Source organism: Pan paniscus, chromosome 10, assembly GCF_029289425.2.
Source record: "Pan paniscus chromosome 10, NHGRI_mPanPan1-v2.0_pri, whole genome shotgun sequence".
In the NCBI taxonomy this organism is placed as follows: Eukaryota; Metazoa; Chordata; class Mammalia; order Primates; family Hominidae; genus Pan; species Pan paniscus.
In genome coordinates, this window is record NC_073259.2 from 133433772 (window position 1) to 133451118 (window position 17347).

At 43.2% G+C, this 17347-nt stretch overlaps 1 protein-coding gene across 5 annotated transcripts in view; it reads left to right on the forward strand.

Moving 5' to 3' along the window:
* The window catches only part of TMEM132B (transmembrane protein 132B), a 503624-nt gene that overhangs the window by 194876 nt on the left and 291401 nt on the right, over positions 1–17347 (forward strand). For all 5 annotated transcript variants that reach the window (XM_055096359.2, XM_055096360.2, XM_034934821.3 and 2 more), the window contains one exon: positions 4232–5123. In XM_055096359.2, the coding sequence (XP_054952334.1) occupies positions 4232–5123 (892 nt within the window). The remainder of the gene's footprint in view (positions 1–4231; positions 5124–17347) is intronic.

The following is a 17347-nucleotide window of genomic DNA, read 5'->3' on the forward strand; positions in this document are numbered from 1 at the left end:
TGTGTGAATTAGAGGAGACTCAGCCTCAGAAATGTTGTGGGCCTGTACCCTAAGTGGGTCACCAGTAGCCACAAGACTGGTAAGTTAGCTCCCAGACATGACTGGAGCTAACAGTGAAAGGGACTGATTTCTGAGTGTGTCCCATGTTGTAGCAGGTTCACATTGTACCATCTTGGGGTTCAGGGATTCATGTCCCACCAGTGCTGACTAAGGTCCATGTCCAGGAATGTTTTTTGTGTGCTAAGCACAGCAGTGACATCCACTCACTCAGTTTGGGTCACAGGTTCCCTGCCTGGATTCCCGGCACCCTGTGAGTTGCTTCATTCTAGGAGTAATATTATTAATCTCCTCCCCTCTCTTCCTGCCGAGGCTGTCTTTAGGGCTTCCTTGGAGCCATCTGCCATTGGTATTTTGAGTCGGAGCATCCTTTAGCCACAGAGCATCTGTCTGGTGCACCTTGTGTTCTCTCTGAACCTGAACTTGACTCTCTTCTTGGCTCATAAGGAGGGCAGTGATGAGAAGTTCTTTTCAGCTGGGCCTCATTGCTCCTTCCTCATTTCCTGCTCTCAGGGCCCACCTCGTTCTGTCCCGTGGTAAATACCTCTCCAGGAAATTGGCAGACTGAATAGGGCCTCATTTCACGTTCAGAACGCGGGCCACACGGCCTACCTGCCAATGGGAAAAAGAATGGTGTTACTATGTGACATTTTGGGATTAAAGGGAAGGGTGTTAGCTTTTCAGTGTATTTCTCAGGGCACAGTCCCGTGGCTTCATAAAATGCTCCTAAATTCAGATATTATATTTTGTTGCAATCTGGTTTGAGGACAGAATAAGGCTCTGGTAGCTGACGTTTATGGCTTTCCATATACACTTTCAGACACAATTTGTATTGCATTTTGCTTGAGTTATGGTGGGACAGGAGTGTAAACCTTACACTGCTATTTCAGATTAAATGGAGGCTTTGGCTACAATAAAGAAGAGAAGGTGCAGCTTTACATTTCTTGTAAATCAATTTTTGAGAGGTATAAAATACCTTCTTAAAAGATAAAACAATAAACCAATCTACAGTGAAAACAGAGCATATTAAAGTTTGCATTTATTTTAATTTCCTTTTCCTTATTTGTAAATAAATCAGAATTTAAGCCTTACGTTGGACTTCCCCTAAATTTTACGAGAAGTAAAATTCAAGCCACTCACTTCCAAGTCTGGTGTGCCTGCTTAGCCCAGCTGAAAGATATTGTCATGCTGCACAAGGCAGATGTTCCCTGCTGACGGTGTTCCTGTTGCCAAGTAATTCATGAGCAAATTCACCTGAATTTCACTTCCTGGTTTGGAGAGGGGAAGTAAAACAACGACAAAAAGCACTAATTTAAATTTCATCTGGAGAGGTGCTTCTGCATTGCTCGACATTGTCAAAATACAGATTGCCCCTTGGTGGCGGCAGCAGCTAAAACTTTAGATGAGGCTAATTCTTCAAAATCATTTCTCCCTCCTCTACCTTTTGATCCAAATCCTGCCAAGCCTGTATGGACATCATTCTGGAGGAAACCCAGGTGTATACTATGGAAGGGACTATATTGCGTGTTTAAATAGATTTGAGATAATTTAAAGGAAGTTATGAGGTCGTTTTCAATTAACATATTGTAAGTGTTTTCTCTTGACACTACAGATTTGTTGAAGTCATGGTTTTGATGGCAGTTTAATGTCGCACACATAGTGTGGCTTAAATCACTTATTTGATCATTTCCCTAATGATGTGTTTTTGGGCTGCTTCCAGTGTGTTGCTGTTATAAATCATGCTTGCGATAAACATACTTGCACATTAATCTGCTTCCTGATCTCTTGATTATTTCCTTAGAACAAATTCCTAGGTGAATTCCTGGGATGGGCATTTTTAAGGATCTTAATGCCCAATTTCCGAATTGCTTTCTGAATGTTAGCCGTGTCCTCCAGAGCTTCCGATTGGCTGAACATAGTCTCTAGTTCCTTGGGGGCAGAATTCATGACTGCATTGTCCCTGTAATATTTTTACATGCCACAATGCTGGAAAGATAAGTGAATAATAAGTATATTTAGATAAGTAATTGGAGGAATGAATAAGTAATTACCCTGCTGGAGTAATGAATCTAACAAGGGACTGGCCATGTTGATGACATTTGAGGAGAATTTGCTTTCTGAACGCCTTCTTAGAAAAAGGATGCATCAGCCCCTACGTGGGCTGTATCTTTTTCACAATCTAGTTACAATTTTGTCACCCTCTAGAAAAGGAAAGCTCACCAAGGACAGCCCCAAACAGGCCAAAAAGCGTTTAAATCAATAGAAGCTATATTTTGCAGAATTTGTAATGGCTGCAGAAAAACACGCCACCAGGAGCCAGAGGGAATGGAGTGGGATTTCTCTGCTGTTTCCTTCTCTGGGATGCTGCATTTTAAGCGTCACGGTCAGCTGCCATTTCTTCTTGCACTGGTTGGAAAACAGGACTCCAGTGGTGGAGGTTCATTTTAGGGCAAAAGAAAAAAAAGTCTCTGTCTGCCCTTGGCCTGCTTTGCTGACCCTGGTTCCTGGTGGGCTGTCTTCACTTTGAAAAAGCTTGTTGGGTCTTTGCTGTCTGTGTTTTCCCATTTGAAAGACACATGCTAAGAAACACACATACATGTATGTACTCATGTGTACATGTTTATATGTGCTGTGTGTTTTAATTAACAAAATAATACATGGTTGTAACAAATTAAAAGAAAGCAGAAACATAAATGGTGAAAAACAAAAACTTTCTCCTTTGGGTTCTATAGACACACAAACATAAATATATACATTTACATATACATATGTAGAATTTTAAAACTTTACCAAATAGGATCAAATATGACACATTTGATTTTTGTTTTTTTTACACTTTATTTGTTTTTTTATCCTTAATGTCATATTGTGGCCATCTTTTCAAGTATGTTTATATAGCTCTACCGCATTTTAAGAAATCGTTTCATATTATTCCACTGTAAAATGTTTAGTTTCCTGTTGATCAACCTATTGAATATGCATTAAAATAATAATTGTGGGTGAATATTGACAGCACATTTCTGTGTGCCAGCATTGTTCTATGTGCTTTATTTTATTTTGTTTTTTCTTGAGACAGGGTTTTGTTCTGTCGCCCAGATTGGAGTGCAGTGGTGCAATCCCAGCTCACTGCAATCTCTGCCTCTTGGGTTCAAGATCCTCCTGCCTCAGCCTCCCAAGTAGTTGGGACTACAGGCATATGCCACCATGCCTGGATAATTTTTGTGTGTTTTTTTTTTTTGTAGAGACAGGGTCTCACTGTTTTGCTCAGGCTGGTTTTGAACTCTTGGGGTCAAGCGAACCACCTGCCTTGGCTTCCCAACGTGCTGGGATTACAGGTGTGAGCCACCACACCTGGCGGTGCTTTGTACTTATTAACTCATTAATCCTTGCGGCAACCCAGTAAGGTAGAATTCATGTTTGTCCTACTTTATGTGAGGACATTTGTGGCACAGAGAGGCTAAGTAACTTGGTGAAGTTTGCTCAGTTAGGAAGTGGCAAAGCCAGGATTCAAATCCAGCCATCCGGCTCAGCACATATGTTCTTAAGTTTGTTTGTTTGCAATTCTAAATGATGGTGTGGTGAACATCCTTGTAGATAGATAAGCCTGTGTGCATTCTCATTGGTATTTCGGAAGGAGAGAGTTCTAGAAGTAGGAAAGCTGAGCGGTAGCTTCACTCTCTTTTCAATAACAATAGTAGAGATGTCATCATGTCCACGTAGATTGCACTTATAGAAGTGATAGAGAGCAGCATAAATATCAAAGTAATAAGGCACTAACGTGTCACATACAATGGTGCAATGCCTGATTGGTAGACTTGGTAGGTACGCAACCTTTTATCTGTGGGGTAGATGAACAACGATGACCATGATCTTTTGAGTTTATGATTTCGCACAAGCAGCAGAAGCAATGTTTTCCCTTTAGAAAGATAACTGTTCACCCCCAAGACTATTGGATCAGTGGTAAATGGGGTTCCTCCCCACTCTGTGCTGTCTTTTTGGGAAGATCCTGAAGACCATACTTTATATAATTACAGGGCTTTCACTGTGATGAGACCTGGGGGAGAAACAGTGGCCAGTGGGTGGTTTGTTGGGGAGGTGGGTGGAGACTGCACTGCATTTATTTCATTACATCTCAGAACACGGTTTTATTCTTTTGCTTTCCTTTCTTGTGCAGTGACAGAGAGTCGAGGGATTGTGGATAGCCTGCAGAAGTTTTCCTCGCTCCCTGCTTACCTCCCCACGAACTTGCACATCTCCAATGCAGAGGAGTCCTTTTTCCTTAAAGAAGCCAACCAAGACCTCACAAGGAACTCCAGTCTGCAGGCCCGGGTGGAGCCATTCTTCATCTACCGAGCCAGGACACCCCCTATTATCAACGCCAGCTATGGCCCATTTTCAGTGGAGAAGATAATCCCCCGGGAGCTTCTGTTGACATCTACAGCCTTTGGAAACTTGGACAAATTTCCCTTCAACTGGAAATTGAAATCCCACATCCTTGACAGCTCCATCTACTCCAACAGACCCAAAGTGCAGACCTTGTTTTATGTCACTGGCATGGGCTGGGATGACAGCGACCTTACGGAAGATCTACCCTGTGTCAAGATGTTTGCTTTCCCTGAGGCCAGGGAAGTGGCAGCCAGCTGTCGGCTGCAAGGGGCCCCAGGGCTGTGTGTGGCTGAGCTGGAGCTGCTGCCCGAGTGGTTCAGCTCAGGCCTGGACCTGGAGCCAGAGGAGGAGATCCCAGCCCTGCTCGGGGGCACCGCGATGGAGCTCTTCTTCACGCTCTACCCAGCTGACAAGGCTGGCCAGTGTCCTCTGGAGGAGGAAGGCAAGTGGGAGAACAATATCCACTCAGGCCTGGAGAGCCCCCAGCAAGCATTTCCAGCCCGAGAGCGGATTGGGAGTGTGGTGGTCTACCCAACCCAAGATGATCTGAAGTGGTCCCTGCTGAGCTTGGACGAGAATGTGGTCATCTCGGTACCTCTGAATCTAGTCCGGGAAGGGGACACGGCCACCTTTTTGGTCTCTCTGACCAGTAGCTCTGTGGCAGACCAGTTCACTCTTAGGTAAGAGGCTTTGCCAGGTGGGATGGAACAGAAGCCAACTCTTAGTAATCAATGAATTGTCAATGAATAAAATGGGTGTTGATCATTTGCTGACTATTGTCAAAAATGAATACAGCTGGTCATTAAAGTGGTGAAAACAGATTTTATTCAGTAACTACGGACAGTAGGTAAAAGAGCTGAGCTTCATTACAATTTATGATTTGTGTGTTTTAAAGGAAGAATGAGGGATGGGGAAGAGTGGAGTCTCCATAGAGCCAGAGAAGCGACAACAAAGGGTTGGGCAGTGTGAGTGCAATGAGGCCAGCTGCGTCTGCTGGCTGGCAGTTATCAAAGTTAGGATTTTATCTTCCCACAGAGGCTGTGAGACAGAGGCATTGTCTTTGCTGATGATTCTGTTTCAGAAGAATGGCTCTCAGGTGCTTGGGAGGATGCGTCTTAGTTGCAAGAGACAGATGTTTACAATTGTAAGCCCTTTCTCATAAATGCTGTAGGAAAGGGAGGTCAGGGGCGTATCATCAGGTGTGCATTGGCTGGAACAAACAGGAAATTTCCCTGGCCATGCTGAACTTTCTTAAGCAGGTACTATAAGAGGTGCAAAAGTGATCCTAGGGAGCTAGCCTTATGCTGCTAGAAGCCATATTAGAGTTTGGTGAAGTTTTTTAGTGCGGGGGTTTGGATGGAGTTGTCATGTGCTGAGAGTTCTGCAGTTCTCAGTATCCAGTATAGTGAGAGATTCAAAACATTAAATAGAGACCCACACAAGACAATAGACCAGGGGTCAGAAAGCTTCTGGAAAGGGCCACATGGTGAAAAGACATCATGGGCCATGTAGTCTCTCTGGTGATGTCTCAACTCTGCTGTTGCAGCATGCAAGCAGCCATAAATGAATGGGCATGGCTGGGTTCCAATAAAACTTTAGTTACAAAAACAGAAGGTTGAATTTAGCCCAGGGGTCATGGTTTGCCAACCCCTGCAATATATGATCATGTTGAAGCTTGAGTAGTAGAGACCCTAAAGTCTACAGGAATTCACAGATGAGAGTTGTGTGTGTTGCAGTGGGCAGAGAATTTTTCATTTTGAGCTAGATCTTTAAGGATGAGTGGAATATGGGGGCAGACAAAGAAACAGTTCAAAATTAGGGGGAAACAAAGTCCAGCCAAGAGACTGAGACAACATAAGTATATTAAAAGCAAGAATTTAATATAAAGAACCATAAACTATATATAAAGAAATGTTAACTAGGTAATTGAAAAGTCAAGAAGGCAATACTGAGGTACTAGGGAAGAGGCAGCTGCAGAAAGCGGCTATCATCCCTCCAGCTGGGAGAATAAGGGAAGAAATTAAAAGTTTCAAAAACTTGGAGCTTGGAGCAGGGACCCTGTAGAGCAGCAACTAAAACCCCTGAGAAGAGGGCACAGCCTGTGCTGGTGTCACCAGGGCTAGGAGTGGTAAAACTGGTTTTTCAATAGTTGGAAATATTGCAAACTGGATTCATCTGCTATTATGGAAGTGAATTGCAGCTGCTGTCATGAAGCAGCAAGGCTGGGTGCCACTCATCAGAACAAGAAGCAAATAGGAAGCCAACGGAAAGAGGAGAAAATTCTTTCTCCCACCTTCCACCTGCCAGTCTCCCTCTAGCACCCCCTATTGACAGAACAAAACAAGGATCCTGCTGCCATCTATATTTTCTGAAGGCTCCCCCAAGTAAATCTGTTGTGAAACCAGGATTAAATACAACTGTTCTAGAACTCTGTGCTCTAGACTGTGAGGTTCAAGTGCTTCTTCTTCAGGAAGGCTTTTAAGGCTCTCACATGATAGTCTGGCCCTATCCCTGCCCTGTTTGATGTGTCAGGCAGAATCCTACAATGCTGCATATTAGTGGAAACCTTGTAAATGAATTCCAACTTCTAAATATACGAAAGAGCTTTCTAAGACAATTTCTTTCTCTGCAGTAAATAATTCTTTGTTAAAATGAGTCAGCAGCCTCTATCTGTATGATCAAGATTTGGTTTTAGGATAGCTAAAAGTAGGGGACTTCTACGTGCTGGGGGGACAAGGCTGTCTTTTCCTAATTTTGCTCACAAAAATGGATATCAGTAGGAGACAGTGGTGGCTTTGCCATATACCAGCTGTGTGCCCTTCGGCGAGTCACTTAACGTCTCTGGACCTTAGTTTCCCCATTGGTATGATAGGGATAGTGATGAAATCTATCTCCTGGGGTGGTGGTAAAGATTAAATAATTTAATAAAGTTCTTAGAACAATGCCTGGCAAATTGTGAGTCCTCAGTGAATGTTAGCCTATTGTTGTTTCCCTGGCATTCAGGAACTGGGCATATAAATTCCAACATAAGTGAACCTTGCTTTACAGATGCAAAGAAGGAGAAATGGAGAATTCATTGTGAGTCTAGTGTGCTCCTTCCAATCCTGACTGAGGCTGATCATGCCTTTTTGGAGTTGTGCTTATTCAGATGCCCACCAACAGGATTCCAAGGCTCTGGCAGATCCCAAGTAGGTTTTTTAGCCTGGAAGAAGCCAAGATTCTATTTGGAGCCTCTTGATTTAGCCTTTGGCTGTTACTGATTCAAAACTTGGTGTGGACTGAGCCCTGTGCTAGTCACTCCACTGGAAGGGGTGGGGTGGTCTAAAACCAGTTCTTGGCTCTGATAGAAACTAGAGAAGCCTGAAATCCAACCCCACAGAGGTTCTTTTAGTATAAGGCAGTGTCATATGCTTGCTGTAGACCAAGAATGGCCAAGGGATGGCTTCACTGCCTCTGCCTCTCAGCACTCCCTCTACCATGGCAGACATTACCAATCAACTGCAGCACTTCAGCACTCCCTCTGCCATGGCAGACATTACCAATCAACTGCAGCACTTCAGCACTCCCTCTGCCATGGAGGACATTGAACCCACCCCTTCAGGCAGCCCCTATCACCGCTGTGGGGGGTTGGCACATAAGACTAAACTTATTTGCTACTCCTGATATAGAGATAATATTTTGGATGGGAAGTTAGAGGAAAAGGAGGGCAGATGGTCTGGTGGTCAGCAAAGCCTTGGAGTCTGTCTGGGAAAGGCATTTCAGGCTGGGCAGTGGCATACACAGCATTAGCTAACATTCATTGAGACTTAGAATGGTTCAGCCCATGTGGTAAGTCCATTACATGAATTAACTGATTAAACTCTGTCAACAGACAACTGAAAGAAGCAAGTGCTATTATTATTCCCATTTTTTTTGAGGCACAGAGAAGTCAAGTAGCATGTCCAGGGTCACACAGGTAGGGAGTGGTTGGTGTGAACCCCTGTGATCTGACCGTAGAGCTTGTGCCCTTCATCCCCCACAGCTCACTGCCTCTAACAGACAAGGAGGGGCCCAGTCAGGCCAGAGCTAAGGGTTAATTTAGGGAAGAGGAGATTCATTTAGGGATGAGACTAGAAGAGGACTCAACATCCAGACTGTAGAAAGCCTTAGAGTATTATCTTTTTGGTAAGTAGAAACCCCTCAGGTATTTTTCTTTTTTCCCTAAGAAGTTAATTTTAGAGCTGAAATGGACTTTAATTCTGACTTGGCCTTGAAAAATCAAGCAATGAACTGTCAGCCTCCTGGAAATAGCATCCTTGGGGCCTTTGGAATCTGGACTGTGAGTCTGCAGCCCTCCAGCAGCCTCTTCCTTTAGGGAACCCATTAAGATTTTAGATTCTTGGCCTTTGGAGTTAAAGCTACAGGAGAGGGAGAGGACCAGAGGAGGCAGTTCAGCCAAAGGATGTTCTCAAATTCCCAAATCTTTGTTTAAACTTTAGTTGTGGGGACTTGATGCCTACTTAAAGGAAAAACATCTACTCAACAGTTTGTAAAGCTGGTGGCGGTAGCCAAATTCAGCCCATAGAGGTGTGCCTTATTTAGCCCACCTGGCATTCTTTCAAATATTTAAGAGAGTTACCAATCTCTAACAACTGGGAGATTTTATATACCATTTTCTTTGAAAAATTTGAAGATTTAGCAAATTAGAACTAGCTGGTTGTAGTTCACCCCCTTTAGCTGCGTCATAAAGTGTCTAATTCACCCCCGTCCCCACCACTCCCTTCTGTCTCACACCTGGCCCATTTCACTCAGATATGTCACCCATCTGGCTCCTGAGGGTATTTGAATTTTGAAACCCTGATTCAGTACTGGGATAAAAAAGGATGCAATGCTAAAAAGGGAGTTTAGATTTTCATCTATAAAGGCAGGCATTGCCAATTCACTATGCGTGTTTGTGGGAGTCAGAAGTGACCAGTGGGTGCATCACAGGGAGTGAAACCACCCTCCATTATCGCTGGCATTATGGAATGAATTAGTTACTTCATGTAAAGCACTTACAAGAGTGCCTGGCACACTGTAGGCACACCAATTCTCTTTTATGCTATAATTAATATGTGTTAATTGATTCTGTTAATTCATACTTTTAAATTATCATGTGTACTTGTCCCAGGTTCTGCATTTACCCTTTCTATACATTCCCTCACTGTGTTATCACAGCCAGCATACAAGGTAAGTACTAGTCACGTCCATGTTATGGATATGGAAACTGCGACTCAGAGGTGAGCGGTTACCTGTCTGAGGTCATGCATTGGGGAAATGGCGGAATTGGGGTGCAGGCCTGCGTGTGTGAGTTGAGAGCCCCCACTTTAAAACACTCTTCTGGGCTCTTCTGCTTGTCTGGTTGGGGACTGATCTTTATTCACTACTAAAGCTCTCTGGGTCAGCATTTAGATTACTTATTAAGCTTTATTTGATGGCCAGAGAAAAATGCATTGAGATTGTGGAAATAAATGAAGACCACCCAAATGAGAACAAACAGAGGAATATTTACTCAGAGCTTACTGTGTCAGTGGGGGTTGGTCACCAGCACTTGCATTAGCAGAGACTCAAAGGCAGGCAGAGGAATGAGAAAGCTTCAGGTGTGCTTGGATTGGAGGGTTTTGGCCTGGAGGAGCTGAAGGCAGGATAGCTAGAAGCAGACATTTTATGTGATGGGCTTGGGAGCACATTTGGCTTTCTCTGGTTGGCCCAGAGTTGGAAGCAGAGGCAGAAAAGAGAAGAGCTGGGAGTCATTGACCAGGCTCTGACTATTCTAGGCTGATTGTTGCAGAGGTTGTGGTTTGACTTCCTGGCTGCTGCACGGTGGAAGATCAGAGTTGTATTGTTATATGTTGTCTGGCCGTTGTCCATTTGTATATTCAGTCTCTCGAAATAAGATACTTTTCTTAGGCCTAAGGAAATGTGTTATTTCCCAGAGTAACTGATTGTCTGTTTTAATCATGTCTCTTATGAATGAGATGTGACACATTTCATTCTGGCTTAGGTGAGGACCCAGATCAAAGCGTGAATGTGCACAAGATTTGCTGAGATCTAATTTCAGAGCTGGAGACACATGGAAAAGAAACAGATGTGTACCATTCCACGTGCCATGCTGCTATTTCAGACTGCACATTGTAGAGGGGCCCATTTGAACAAAAATTAAATCGGTGATTCTCTAATACCAAGATAGATTCTGTGCAGCATTAGCACGTACATCTCACCCGTGCCTTGAAAAAACCTTTCAGCAAAGGGTCATCAAGTGGGGTTTGGAGGGGGCTGGGGGCTGCTGGCAGGGAAGTGCTAGGCTGGAGTTGGGGTAGGTCTTTGCTACACTTCCAGGAAAGTTTGAAATATTATGAAATTCTGCCCCCTCCAAATATAATATCTCTGGGGCTGCTGAGAGAGGTCCTGGGAAGCTTTATCTCTGATAAAATAGGGTTTTCTCAGCTCACACAGAGAGCCTCCTGGGCTGACCTTTTCGTCTGTTAGACAGTAGGGCTGAGTCGTTAAGAATGTGAACTCTGAAGCCAGACTGTCTGGGTTTGAATCCTGACTCTGCCACATACCAGCTGTGTGACTTTGGGAAAGTTACTTAACTTTTCTGTGCCACAGTTTCCCAATCTGTAAGTGGGGACAGTTTATGCTTTAAGTGACTATTTATGAAGTGTCAACTTTGTGGTCAGGTCAGACTCTTCCTTTAACTTGGAAGCCACCTTCCTACTGGGTGTTCAGGCCAAACACCCAGTAACCACGATTGATTCTCCCTATTCTCTGACACTCCACAGCTGAGTCATCAGTAAATTCTGGAGTTCTTCCTCTGAAATATATAGACTCTATCTACCTCCACTGCTATGACCCAGGTCTAAGCCAGCATCCCCTCCTGGCTGGACATCTACAGGAGCCCCCTTGAGGTCTCCCTGCCTCCATTTTTGCCCCTGTAGTCTGTTCTGGAGTTAAGGCTCAGGCCGCCATGTTGCCTACAAGGCCCTGCGTGGTCTGGACCTGTTATCTCCCATGACTTTTCCTCTCCCCACTCAGCAACAGCCATGCTGACCCACCCCCTTTTTGGCCTTTAGGCATGCTCCCACCCAGGGCCTCTGCACCGCCTTCAATAACTCACCCTCAGCTTCCTACTTAATCCTGCACTCCCTGCCCCACTGGGCCTCTTGCCCTGTCCTGATTTTTTGACCTACTATATTTGTGTTAACGACGTAAGATATCATTGTTTATTGTCTGCTTTTCCTGCTAGCAAGTCATCTCCATAAGGGCAGGGACCTTTGTCTCCTGTATTTTTGATGTATCTTGAGGATCTAGAACATTGTCTACCACATAGTAAGTGCTCAATAAATACTTGTTGAATGAATGAATGTATCCTAGGTATTGTGAGGCATTGTTCCCAGATAAAGGGAACAATGGCAATGAATGAATGAATGGTCAAGATTGTATGAATTCATGATATAAATAAGTAACAATTTCATAAATATTGAAAGTTAGGACACATAGGGGATGCAATTCTGGCAAAAGTTTCCTCCTACCTGTAATGTGATTACTGATTCATCACCTCTAATCAAACGATGGGCTATGCCAGTGTATCCTAAACTTGAGTAATTCATACACTGGCTTTGAGTTTTTTGGGTCATATCAGATACCATCATGTGCCACCTTCATAAGTTAAATCATGTACCCGTGCCTTCTGTGCAGTTTTTGTTTACTCTTTGTCTTTAAATCATATCACTTTTTTAAACTCATATGAATGCATTTAGAAAGGAAACCTAACATCTGGTACCATAAATGGAAACCAATATTACTTGTTAACATGAAAGGGTATTATAAAAATAAATTAACATAAAATAGCAACAACAAAAAACAATGCCATTAAGTTCTAAGTAGGCACCATCACCTGCCAAAGGCCAGGGACCTGTGGCCTGGTCTCTGTAGAAGAAGAAGAGCATGTGCTGTGGAGAGGCCAGGGCCACACTGAGTCACCACTGGAAGTCATCAGAGGCTTAAAGGAGACCTTGATGGGGATGTTTGTCTCCCTCCAGGACTTGATGTTATTAAAATAGGCCACACCTGTGCATCAGAACCATCTGCAGACTCAGGACTCATATCACGCCCTGGGAAACCTGGCTGGTGTTGACTGTCTTATCCATGAGAAGACAATGCAGCCTTAGTTGCACCCCAGGCATTACCTGCTGGTTAGCCTCAGTCTCCCTCATCCCTGGGTTGGAGGCAGAAATCTGTTGGGTGCGTTCTCCCGGTGCCCTGGAGGCTGCCAGCTCTATGTAGTGGTCTTTGATTGTACAAGTGTTTTGTGGTCGCCTATTATATGTGGCATATCTTTGGTTTGCCTTCTAATTTCCTTGTTTTTTTTTTTAAATCAAGCACCCATGCTCCCATCCCTAATCAAATTCACACTCTCTATGGGGGGAGACAGCAAACACACAAATAAATAGAAATACACACAATTGAAACCCATGCTAAGAGCCATGAAGGAAACCACAGTATGTAAGACATTTTCATTTTGTTTTACTTCTTTTAAAATTTTTTAGCTTTTTATTTTGGAATCCTTTTAGACTTATGGAAAAGTCTAAAACTTCCGTTTCCCTTAATGCTAATATCTTATGTAACCACAATACAAATATCAAAACTAGGACATTAATGTTGGTATATTGTCATTTAACAGACATTCTTAAAAATTGCCAGCTGTCCCACTGGTATCCTTTTTCTGCTCTAGGAACCCCACAGCACAGGGTTGTTATATCTTGCTTGTCTCCTTCATTCTGTTTTTTACACTTCTTTTTATATTTTTTTCTATGACTTTAACACTTTTAAAGACTGCTGGCCAGTTATTTTTGAGAAAGTTCCTCAATTTGGGTCTGTCTGGTGTTTTCTCATGATTGGATTGAGGATGTACCTGTTTGGCCAGAATACCAGTGAAGTGCTCTGTCCTCCTCAGTGCACCATATCAGGAGGTAACTGATGTGTCTTCTCAGCAGTGATGGTTAAGTTGGTGTCTGCCCCGTTTCTCCACTGTAAAGTTGCTGTTTCCCCCTTTGTAGTTAGTAATAATAACACCTGGGAAGATTGTTTGAGATTACACATTTATCTTGTTTTGCATCATCCTTTTGCTTATAACTTTTGGCATCCATTGACGATTCTTGTCTCAAATGCAGTAATTTCTAAGTGAATGACTTAGAAGTGAATATTGTAGAAGAATCTTGGCTCTTCCTGATCACTTCTTATTTGAATTTATTTTGTGAGGCAAAGGAGCAAACATAAAAGCCATGTTTGCTCATTTCTACTTGCCAGCATAATTTCACAAAACTCCTGACTCCATAATGATGTGCAGCTCTCCGGAAGGATGCTTTAAAGACAAAACAGGATCGAGCACGTGGCCCCCACATCTCTTGCTTGAATCACTGCATTTCTTAATAGATAAATGATCCTAGTTCTTGCCTTTTCCTGCACATAAGATAATACCTGACGGGGTGAATGTTTATGCTTCTACAATCTATAACCAGATGTGCTTAGTAATCTCTAACCAGATGTGTTCCTACACCCAATACAATTAATAAAAATTATGCAAATATATAGCGATTTTATTAGTTATGTTTTTTCCAATCTATAATATACTTTAGCACTGTAAATATGTACCATTATATGTAATCTATAATATTCTTATAACAATCCTGTTAAGATGTTATATTGGCTACAAAAAAGACAATGTCAAAAAGACCCCAGATCATATTAGTAAAAAAAAAAGATATGATCCAAATAGTATTTTCTGATAAATAGACAAATATACACTCTGGGCTCAGTGCTCATTCCTTATGGTTACAACTAAAGACCATGAGCTTCCTAAAAAAGTAGCCTCCCTAACTACATGAGACAATCAACACTGATTTTATAAATACCAGCCAGTTGATTTATGAACAAAAGCGAAAACTTGTAAGAAAAATAACAAATGTAAAAAGCCATGTTTGGTCATTTCTACTTGCCAGCAGAAGTTCACGAAACTCCCGACCCTGTGATGACTTACAACTTTTGGGAAAAATACTTTAAAAACAAAACAAGGCCAGGTGCAGTGGTTCACACCTGTAATCCCAGCACTTTGGGAGGCCGAGGCAGGCAGATCCTGAGGTCAAGAGATTGAGACCATCCTGGCCAACATGGTGAAACCCCGTCTCTACTAAAGATACAAAAATTAGCTGGGCGTGGTGGCACGTGCCTGTAGTCCCAGCTACTTGGGAGGCTGAGGCAGGAGAATCACTTGAACCCAGGAGGTGGAGGTTGCAGTGAGCTGAGATCGTGCCACTGTACACCAGCCTGGCGACAGAGCAAGACTCCGTCTCAAAACAAAACAAAATAGAACACATGGCCCCCACATCTCTTGCCTGAGTCACTACATTTTTTAACAGATAAATAATCCTAGTTCTTGTCTTTTCCTACATGTAAGATAACATCTGACAAAGGGATTTTACTTCTGCAATCTATAACCAGACAAACTTTAATAATCTATAACCCGATTTACTCTTACACCCCAAACCTTGATGTAATTTTACACACATTGAACCTCTACAATCTATATATAAGTTATAAAGTAAAACACTGTTTCAAAACAGTCTGAAACAACCTGTCCAAGAGACTGCTCCTAGACGATGGTCTACAATAAGACTGTAAATGAAACTAATTTTAATTCCTTAAAAACTTAATGTTTTTCTTTAGTCAACAATATGAAGAGGTGTACTGGTAGCAATTAGACATCACATTAGACATCGTTAGACTTTTACTGCCTGGTGCTGAAATGAAGGAAGGTGGTCTGTGTGCTCAGGGGATCTGGAAGGCTTTGAGGAAACAGACATTCTTGACCTGGAGCATTAACTAGCAATGCAAGGTATGGCGTAAGTACCTGAGGAAGTGCTGTGGGTAGGAAGTGACATCAGGTTAAGGTCATCAGGGCAGGCCTCCTGGAGGAGGAGGCTGTGGACGATGGGCAGGTTTTGGATCAATTAAAGGAAAATAGGAGACGGTGTGTGGGTAGGGCAGTATGATCAAAGAATCTGGTATGCCCAGGAAGCTCTCGAGAGGCAAGTTTTCTGAGTGATTAGAATCAGTGAGGCTTGGGGTCAAATCTCAACTCCCCTCCTTACTGTCTGTGTGACTTTGCACATGTCACTCCACCTCTCTGAGCCTTGCCTTCCTCTCCTGTACAGTGAGAGTAGTAATAGCACCAGTCTTTTGGGCTGTGAAGAGTAAATGAGATAAGGAAGCTACCAAGCCTAGCGCCTGGGAGCAATTTGACTGTGATGCTTGGTGCCAGTCTTAGTGGTGTCTAAGTGGATTCTGGAAGCTGCCTCAAAGACACACTACAGGGACACGCCTGCTGCCCAGCCCACCCTCAGCAGTGGCTCCCACCTCCTATGCACCTGTCACATGCAGGGCTTCCTATGAGGTTCTTATGTACATTGTCATCACTCATCCTCAGGACAGCTCTGGAAATGACTGGTTCCTCCATTTAGAGATGAAGAAACAGGCTCAGAAATGCTAAGTCACTTGCCCAAGGGTCACACAGCCAGAAAGTGACAGAACCAGGACCCTAACCCAGATCGGCCCACTTCAAAGCTCATGCCTCTCTCATGATCCCCCATTTCAAAGGTTAATAATCTTAATGCTTAGTTTTTACATTTAAAAAAACAGCCACCTATTTGAGGAACAGTCCCCATGTGGCAACAAAAATTCGGGCTTTATTAGTCTCTTTTCCCAAATAAAACTCAGATTTCCCTTGAGGAAAGTGTGTAGAGACACAGATGCTCTGAAATCTGCAACCTTGGAGCCCAGATCAAGTCGAGAGCTAAGAGCTTAGATTTTGGTAGAGCTTGGAAATGAGGACAGGTGAGTGTTTCCCAAGCTAACTATCACCTGCACATTGTGCTTAGCTGACACTAGTTCCAAATGTTATCTGCTGCATTTAGGGAGCCTGTTTCCATTAATAAGAACATGGTGCTTACCCCCCAAATCTGCCTTGTTTTCTCTCCCAATTGCATTGGAGTCTGTGAGCTCTGATGGAGGCTGGTAAGAAGTGAGTGTAAATTTCAGATGCTTGAAGAGCCTGTGCACAAAAGTAGATTTTTACCTGAGCTGATTACTTTATCTCAGATCACAGCTTTGGAAAATTGGAGTATACCTAGATTATGGTGGTGGCCAATATCTTAGTGAACACTTAGTTTGTACGAAGCCACACTTAGATATGCCATGGCCTTAGCCCCTGCAGTCATGCTACGAGGCTGGAATGATTGTTTTTAAGCCTGTTTTACAGATGAAGAAACAGAGCCTCTGCCTCTGCCTGCCTGCACCTGCTCCCAGGTGTGCAGTATTTGTTGGTAGGGCTACTTGTCTGCAAGTGGCTGGGGCATGACCTTGGCTGACCTTGACACCCAGCATCAAGACCCTTCTTTCCTTCTCCTGCTCAGCGCTTCCCTGTGCCTGGGTGCTGACTCCCTGACTGACATGCTTGCAGAACAAGGCTCTATCACACCCTGATACTGAGTTCTCATTCTTCAATTATGCTCTCCTTGTACTTACATTTTGTTTCTTTTAGGAAGTCTATCCCAGTAATTTTATTTCAAATGACCTGGAATATTGTTTTTTAAAAAAGAAACCCCAAGGAGTTTTATACATGCCCTGGATAAGGTATATTTTTTAACGTGGTAAAAAACAGTTGACATGAAATCGACCCTATTAACACATCTTAAAGTGTATAGTACAGTAGTGTTAACTATATGCGCACTATTGGATAGTAGATTTCTAGAACTTGTTCATCTTGCAGGACTGAAACTACACTCACCACATAGCAATGTCCCATTTCTCCCTGCCCCTTGGCTCC